Raw genomic sequence first — 9,404 nt, forward strand, 5'->3', positions numbered from 1 at the left:
TCTTCAAGGGAAGTGGGAGGATACTGCTCTGTTAGACAATAAATTGCATTTGTTTGAAAGGATTATATGGATCAAATGTAGCAGCAGATGTTCTCTTGCTACCCTTGTATTGAAACCTAAGTCTATATAATACGACATAGTACTTTATTATATATCTTCATTTTTTTGTGGTCGACATATTTATCATGGATGAATATGCTTAGTTCATTTATCCAAAGAATGATGCTATGCAGCAGCATCATTCTATTCACCTCACTAAATAAGTTCTATGTGGCTCGCATGAGAAGATATCAAACCACTGGCTCAAGTTGGGTTTTGGGCTGATTTGGTCCAATTGCAGTTCTGACGGAGCCCAGTAATGTGGAGTGGGTTATTTGACTAATCAATCCATTGTTTAAAAAAAAAGAGACATGGCCAACACATAAGTATTAACCATTTTAATAGATCAAAAAAATCTACAATATGAATGCACACAGGCTAGCCTGCAGATTAATTGTCATTTTGACTTTAAGCTCATTCCATTAAAATTTTGGCATGCTCTCACCTATAGACACACCAAGGCTAAACAGAATTATTTGCAATCTGAGTACATTCAAGATAGAGAAATTTTTGAAATCTTTTTTTTAATTATTTCTTCAAGTTATACACAGATTACGCATTAGCATAGCTGCTAGTTTTTATCATATAATTTTAAATTTTTCATTCATGTAATTTTCTTATGTATAACATACAACTTTTCATACTTTGTAAAACAAAATTGTACATATATATATATATATATTTATATATATATTTTTTGGTAGGATAAGAGGCAAGAACTCGAACAAAAATTTGATTATTTGATAGAATAATGGATGTAAAGTTTTTTTTTTGGGTACATCGGCGGCTCACACTAATCTCATATGAGCACTGCCATAAAAGTTGAGAGAGAGAGAATACACCGCAAAGGTGGGGAAACAGATACATGGATGGATGTAAAGTTTTGATAGGATGATTATAATATTATGAAACCAGAGTGTTGGAATGCTAGCTTATCCTAAATAGTATCACAGGTGATGGTTGTTGGTTGTGGTATGCCTGAGATGCGTGAACCGTTCACATGTCTGGTGTTAGAATATTTATGGAATACGTTATGCCAGACCGACCGGACAACGTGAACACGTGTCGGCCCTGCCCAGCACATTAACAGCCGAAGGCCCAAGTCGAGCATTGAAGCCATCAGACTAGCGGCGTGAAGCAGCAACGAAGGTGGATATCTAATTCAAATTCAAATGGAACAACTGGTTTATACACCCTTGACAGGACAGGAATAGTTATTCCATTCACATAAAGTTTTATTTATTTATTTTGGATGATGGGATAAAGTTTTATTCACATAGGTTGCAGTTGGGTGTTTGCTTGCAGAAGAGAGCCAGTCACGGTCTAGATTTTGTTTTTATATGTATGGGACAAATTTATGAATGGAATTATCCGTCTCACAGGGGATGACTCATTGTTCGAATAGTTCCAGCTTCCGTGTCCATTTTTGGCTGTTTGGACTTTGGAGGATATCCCGTGAAGTGGGAGGGATCCCACGCCTATCCCTACATATCATCATCATAAGAGAAAAAAAAAAAAAAAGAGAGGGGAAGGAGGGGGAAAAAAAAACTAGGAAGGGAGAATTTGCCAAGTAGAAATTAAATGAATGATGTCCCCTAGATATTATATGGATGATGCCATCTGTTAGAAAATATGAAAGAAACGAAATGCTCGATTTTTTTTAAAAAAAATCAAGTTCTACCTATTATATTTTGTGAAAAATTTCATCAACCTTCTTCAGCTGGAAGCATCTATGTTCAGAAAAGCTGCTTGATCCTCATCTCAAACTTTGAAATAACTTTACAACATTCGCATCGCGCGTTGAAAGACGTTGATATATCTTTTTAGAAAAATGCTGAATCACATCAATTTACAAAGCTTATATAGTTGCATATTGAAGATATAAAATTCTTTAAATCACTTATGAGATTGTTCAACTTGTTGAATAATTTAACAGGTCTGGTGACAGACCACTATTTTTTATAAAGTTTTTTATTGCTCTTTTGTATTTTTCTTTCTTGCAAACCCTTTATAACTAGTTTTTGTAAATTTTCTTTTTCTAATAAAGGTCGGGTGGCTTCGCCTCCCTCTTCATAAAAAAAAAAAAAAAAAAAAAACGAAGACATTACTCTTGACATATTTTAAGCAAGATACATCATCGTATACTGATTTGTCCCTTGAATTAAAAGCCTTCCCACTCCAATATCTCCGTCGTACTATTTGGAATAAGCTACATACAACTGGAGTCCGCCGCTGGCTATGGCCTTTTTCTCTACCTTCCGCGTGGACAGCTCTGAAGCTTTTGTCTGCTCTTCCGTCCATCATCTCACTGAAGCTAGGCAAATCCTCACCTAATGACAAATCCTTCTCTTGTATCGTATCTTAAATTGGAGCTCTCCCACTTGGGAACATGAAGGACCGTGCATTAACTTGATCTGTTGATTGTGTGGGGAGGAAGAGGACAGGCCATGCATGAGTCCGAACGACTTGTAGCTGGACATAGCTCAAAAAAGTTTGGTGGAGTGCATTTTGAAGTAAAAAAGAAAGTTCATCTTGTCTATATTGGATGACTCATATGTGGAATTTTCGTGGACATGATATAGAAGATTATAATATTAAAAAAATATAAAAAAATTTAAAAAAATTGAAGTGTATCTTGAGAGTTACCCTAGTATCCTACAGAAAAAAAAAGGGATAAAAATAGAATAGTTTTTCTTCTCCTTTTTTATACTTGTCTCCTCAATAAAATTGATTGCTTCCTATGAATGCAGAAACTTTGATACCCTAGAGTTTGTCTATAGACAAATATATAGAAAAGTCGAGGAAGAATCTAGTCCAATTAGTAATGCTAATAGGTCCACTTATTACAGACTCTATTAACCAAAACAGGTATATACTAATACTTGCCATACCATATGACTAAGGTAATAGAGTTCAAAATAATCATATAATTATAAACTAATTATGGACTACTTAAATATTCACTTAGATAATAATTTTGTCCGTATCACATAATAAATTTAAATAAAATCAGTTCATAATTAATAAAAAATCATCTTACGAGAAATTTCAATACCTTGTGCACTTCTTGCTTAAATTGAAAATTTTAGGTTTAGGTGGGCAAGCGTATCAAAAAAAAAAAGGTACCAAGAAAAGACCAGTGTGATGCGCAGGTGAGGGTGGAGTTGGGTGTGGGTAGGTGGGATGTGATTTTAAGATATTGAAGTGGAGAAGTTTTTTTTTGACAAATGCAAAATTCTAATTTTGAGAAATTTTAACATTAGGTGTGATCCACCGAAAGAAAGAAGCATATCATTTTTAGAGCTAAGAAATGATTTTCTGTTTCTCGTCTTGGCTTGTTAACAAAATTGAAAGGAATAATTACCCTGAAGTACAAAAATTCTTTAATATAAAATAGTAATCAAAATAAAATATTATATGTAAATATTATTATTTATTTATTTTGGGTTTAATCAAGATGAATTCATTTTTTTTAATGTTTTCACTAGTTGATTCAGTCAAACTAGAGCAGCTCATCAATGGCCTGCTTGTTTTGGCAGTTCTACTTGAGAGTAGGAGAAACTTAACATTCAATTCTTTGTTGGTCATCCTTTATCTTTTTATTTTGGAACATTTTGTTGATGGCCACTTAACAACTAGTCTTTGCACAGCTAACCATTACATATTTAGTCTTTTACCAATATAACTAGACATGTTTACACAGTTTCACTGGCTTCTATATACAAGGTTGCACATATAACAGTGACGTAATGCAAAATGATTAGATCAAGGGTCAAAAATAAAACATCCCTACAATAGGAACTACTGGCTGATCCATGAGCAAGCCCTCAATTTCCTCTGTTTAGATTTTTTTTTTTAATTTTTTTGACTTCTAAATTGTATTGATCTACAAATCTCAGATCAACCTTTCCACAAACTTCTAATTTGAAGAACACTGAAAAACAAAATAGAGTGACACTGAAAAACAAATAATGGCCATTCATAAGCACATCAAAGAGGACCCAAATAAGACAATCCAAAAGATCAAAATGACAAAATTCACTAAGAAAGGATACACATAAAACATGGTCGCATGCTGCCAAGCTACAGAAAAGAAGGCACCATCGCATACCCAATACAACACCAATAAAATGCAATCCTAGAGAAATTATTGGTTGCATTAGATCTATCAGCTCAACAGTGAATCAATCCGATCATAAGCCAAAAAAGAAGAAAAACAGAGCAATACAACTAGGTTTGTGTATGTTGGTTTGTGGTTGGGCTGATCCACCACACCAGATAGATCTAGTCTGAGCAATAATTTTTTTTAGATTTGGGAGATATTTTTTTCTTCAGATATATTTATGTTGGATAAAGTGTAGTATTGTGGCTTTAGCCATCTCTTTAATCCCCCCCCCCCCAAAAAAAAAAAACAAAACAGAGAGAGAGAGAGAGAGAGAGAGAGAGAGAGAGAGAGAGAGAGAAAACAACACCAATATATTAGAATTCCACACCTGACTATTGTACTGAACTTGAGAGTGCCTCCACCAGCTCCACTCCACCTTGTTTCCAGTGCTCTCCAATTCACCTCCAAGGTGTTGCCCACTCACACCTACAGACATTTCTATGCTTATATTCCACCTGTTCAGGCTGCACCGAACACGACACGGGCAACTTCCAACGCCAAAGCTGTTTTGTATGAATTTGTACGCGTAATTCACAAATGTCCAGCTCTTCCATTTGTCTCTACTAGAAGAATCTATTGGATCCTTTGACATCTGGGATAGGACGAAAATATAGAAAGCTTTGTGAATAATTTTACTCAGAAATTTCGAAGATAGTCAACAGTGAAACATTTGAATGTGTTCAAATAAACGATAACGCTGCAGGTAGCATTGAGAACGCTAGTAAAAGGGGAAACAGTTCTCAGATGGCAACTTTGATTTTACAGGTTGAAAACATGCATAAGTCACAATGAACACCTTGTTTTAAGATTTGTTTTCTTACATACATGGATCTATGTAAGCGTGTGTTTAGTCCCACATCGATTATTTGTGGGAAAGATCTTGGATACTTATACAAGACTAAATAGAAAGTCAAAAAATTACTTTTAGCGGCTTTTTTACGTGGAATCCTGAGTTATGACAAATGGTATGATAGCAGATTCGGTATATAGTTTATATGGACTAGGAAATACTGCAACACAGGCTCATTAAGGCTGATCACGTGCCAATTGTGATGCTTATGGTTAGATTTAAATGAATATGAACCCTTAGCCTAATGAGAATATATCTTTATTAGAAAGAATGATATTTATATTGCTTAATGGAACTAACCTGACCATGTTCTAATCTCATATAAGAGAATTAGACTAAAACATTACTCCGTGGGTGTGATGCATTTGCATCAATAAACAGGAACCATTACTTACCACATGCAATCGAAATAACCATAGTTACCGTGTTTGTTGGTACATTTGCTTCAGTTCCGAGTTTGTAATAGGAAATTAAATTTTTACTAATAACTTGAGCTAGCTTGGGCTGCAATGAGAAAATTTATTTTCGTCCTGACTTGACGTCAGAGCTTATTGTCATTATGTAAATATATAATAACATGTCAAGACTAAAATGAGGAAAATAGACTCTCATGGGAATGTAATATGATGAACACGTTGAACATCTTGCTTATTTTATGCGCATCATCAAACTATTTATAAACTTGCAGTTTAGGTAATTGTATTAAGGATCCCTTCTGTTTTGTTTGAAGTATTTCATCTCTTTATTAGAGCATATGGAGAAATTATGAATTTAGAAATACTTTAAATTACTCTGTTTTATGGCCTGATGAACGAACTCCCAAAAAGTATAAGATGCACTTCTTTGGACCCTCCACTTTAAGCATAGTATATAAATAACTCTGCACAATAGGAGGAGTGCATTTTTCACTGGCAATAATTTATTCAGCTCACATTTTGAAAAGAGTAATTTCAAAATATATCAGTATTTATTGTTGTGGACATGCATTTAGTTTTTGTTCGAGTACTTATGAAACATTTTGTGAAGTATGCTTCCCTTCCATAGCTGCAGAATTTTCATAAAGATACAGAGATATCTATACACCTGTTTCTAAAATACAATTCATGTTCATCTAATTCATCTAACAAAAAATTTTGTATTTATAAAATCACATAAAAAATTAATATGAAATAGTCCCCTGTCAAAATAACCTTTCTCTGTTTTTTCCCTTTTTTTTTGGGTACAATCCAGCCATAAATACTGCATCTCCCAGTCACAAAACTCTCGTGTGTCATGTATTGACTTTGAGAACAGATGACAGCGAGGGCGTGGATCCCTATAAAAAATTATTATACGGAGCAAACGTACGGTGGATAACCGAGACCTCTGATTCGATCTTGGAGTGCTTAAATACGAAAGGGTTCTTGCGCAAAAAGCCGTCCTCGTCCCACCGGAGTAAAGAGAGCATGACTGACCACGTGATTGACACATGCGACCTCGCTCCTCCTCGCCATCCGCCCTAAAAGCCCAGCGTAAAACGTCATCTCCCCCTTCTTCCACCTAGCACTGTAAAAAAACCCAAGCACAGCTATGGAGAGACCCTCGAAGCTACGGCCCCTTCACCTTGTCACGCCTCTGTCTCCGCAAAGCACGTGTGCGAAGTTGAATTTGGAGATACTCGCCTTATATACCTAGATCCTGAAATAAGTCTTTCAGATGTGGAACTATTAGGCTTTATATTTTTCTCACCATCGAATAAAAACCGTCTTCGATTTTGATAACAAATGTCACGCTCACTATAGGGCCTCACATTACCTGAATGTAATCCCACGCGTCCCCAGACCTATCGCAAAGTGAAACAGAAGGCAAAGGAGGTTACTCCAAACAAGGGGTGTGTCGTCACCCCACCCTCGTCCTTTCCCACAAGCTCTCTGTCCCTCGTCGTTGACACCGGAGGCTGAAGGGAACGCTTGGACGAGATAGCCGAGCCCAGCCGGGCACAAGATGACAAACGAACCGGCCTTGGAGGCAGCAGCCCTCAGCACGCGTTACGTCTCCCGAACCGGGTTTTTTTGGGGTTATCAGGGGTAAAATGGGTAAATGAAGCCACCACATGCATGAGTTAGCTGCATGAAAAGCCGGTTTGGGCTGCGGTGGCGGTACGGCGATGGGTATGCGAACAACGTAAGGGCCTCGAGAAGCTGGCCGCTTGCCAAAACTAAACCAAAACGCCCATGAGGGCTGATGCGCTTGGTCCCTGGTAAGGAGTGGATGGAGTCTAGTGCGGATGTGGAATAAAACCCAGGCCTGCCATTATTCTCTTTCTCCACACGCCACGACAAGAGACTTAGCTGATTAAAATAAGAGCAAAGGGAGCGCTGGCTGTCCGGAATGGAAACAGAGATAGGGTAGAAAAAACGGGCTCTCCCTCTCATAAATTCCATATTCCTTTGGGCGTTCCCATACCGACACCGGACCACTGTAATCCGTCCAAAAAACGCTTCGCACTTGTCGCTAGCCCGTCCAAAACTCCCCCTCCTTTCCAACCCATTTCACTTATCTAATACTAAAAGATAATTTGACCCCCCATCACAGACCCAGAAGCGCTCTCTCCCTCTCTATTTCTCTCTCTCTCTCTCTCTCTCTCTCTCTCTCTCTGACTTGGTAGAAAAATTCATCGAATGTAGAGTAATATTATTGATGGGGGGGATGGTGCAGGACGAGGGATCATCGTCGGTGACATCATCGCCGCTGCAGAGTTTCTCGCTGATGTCCCTCTCGCCGGCAGCGCAGCTGATGTCGCCGCCGGTGACGTGGCTACGAGAGCTGAAGTCCGACGAACGGGGGCTGTATCTGATACATCTCCTCCTCAACTGCGCCAACCACGTGGCCGCCGGCAAGCTCGAGCACGCCAACGCGTGTCTCGAGCATATCTCGCTTCTTGCTGCTCCCGACGGCGACACCATGCAGCGCATCGCGTCCCACTTCACGGACGCCCTCGCCCGCCGGGTGCTCCGCTCCTGGCCCGGCCTGTACCGGGCACTCCACCCTCCGTCGGCGGCGGCGGCGTCCCGGCTGCCGCCCGAGGCCCTCCTCGCCCGCCGCCATTTCTTCGACCTCTGCCCCTTCGTCCGCCTTGCCTTCCTCGTGTCCAACCAGGCCATCCTCGAGGCGATGGAGGGGGAGCGGGTGGTCCACGTCGTCGACCTCGGGGGCGCCGCCTCCGACGCCGCCCAGTGGGCAGCCCTCCTCCAGGCCCTCCGCGCTCGCCCGGAGGGCCCGCCCCACCTCCGCCTCACCGTCGTCCACGACCAGAAGGAGTTCCTCGACGTCGCCGCCATGCGCCTCTCCGAGGAGGCCGAGCGCCTCGATATCCCCTTCCAATTCCACCCCGTCCTCGCCCGCCTCGAGAACGTCGACGTCGAGATGCTCCGCGTCAAGACCGGCGAGGCGTTGGCCATCAGCTCCGTGCTTCAGCTTCACACCATTCTCGCCGCCGACGACGATCCCGCCGTCGCCGGCCACCAAAGGAAAACCCCGTCACCCTTCACCAAGAATTCAAACAATGTCCAGCTTCACAGAATTGCCCAGATGAGCCACCGGGGCACGCTGGGGGAGCTACTGGAGAAGGACCCTGTCAACGGGTACAGCCCCAGCCCGGACTCTGCAACCTCGTCGCCGCTTGCATCGGCCCCGTCGCCAAAAACGGAGAGCTTCTTGGCATCACTGTGGGGGCTGTCGCCGAAGATCATGACGGTGGCGGAGCAGGAGTCGAACCACAACGGGCCAATGCTGACGGAGCGGTTCACGGAGGCGCTCAACTTCTATGCTGCATTGTTTGATTGCCTGGAGTCGACGGCGCCGAGGATGTCGGTCGAGCGGGCGAGGGTGGAGAAGATGCTGTTCGGCGAGGAGATCAAGAATATCATCACCTGCGAGGGCGCCGAGAGGAGGGAGCGGCATGAGAAGCTGGAGAAATGGGTGCAGAGGCTGGAGCTCGCCGGATTCGGAAGGGTGCCGCTGAGCTACTTCGCAACGCTGCAGGCCAGGAGGCTGCTGCAGGGCTACGGATGTGAGGGTTACAAGGTGAGGGAGGAGAAGGGGTGTTTGTTTATTTGCTGGCAGGATAGGCCCCTCTTCTCTGTTTCAGCTTGGAGGTTCAAGAGATTTGAGTGAGTTGTGGAGGCTGCTTAAATTTTCCTCAACATAACACCTCGTGTAAAGGGTTTAATTCTATTTCTTAAGCTTACTTTCTTGAAATGCATAACATTTTTGACTGGAATGTGCTATGTGGATCATTTCATTGCTCAA

General features: G+C 41.3%; 1 protein-coding gene across 1 annotated transcript; it reads left to right on the forward strand.

Moving 5' to 3' along the window:
- Positions 1–7,656: 7,656 nt before the first annotated feature.
- Positions 7,657–9,404, forward strand: LOC103696714 (scarecrow-like protein 3). The gene has a single exon (XM_008778417.3). The coding sequence runs from the start codon at positions 7,794–7,796 to the stop codon at positions 9,267–9,269; it is 1,476 nt and encodes a 491-aa protein (XP_008776639.1). The 5' UTR covers positions 7,657–7,793; the 3' UTR covers positions 9,270–9,404.

Source organism: Phoenix dactylifera, chromosome 3 (assembly GCF_009389715.1).
Source record: "Phoenix dactylifera cultivar Barhee BC4 chromosome 3, palm_55x_up_171113_PBpolish2nd_filt_p, whole genome shotgun sequence".
In the NCBI taxonomy this organism is placed as follows: Eukaryota; Viridiplantae; Streptophyta; class Magnoliopsida; order Arecales; family Arecaceae; genus Phoenix; species Phoenix dactylifera.

Bases quoted from the DNA above. Each gene is read 5' to 3' on its own strand.
- LOC103696714 (XM_008778417.3), top strand. From the start codon at position 7,794: ATGGGGGGGATGGTGCAGGACGAGGGATCATCGTCGGTGACATCATCG.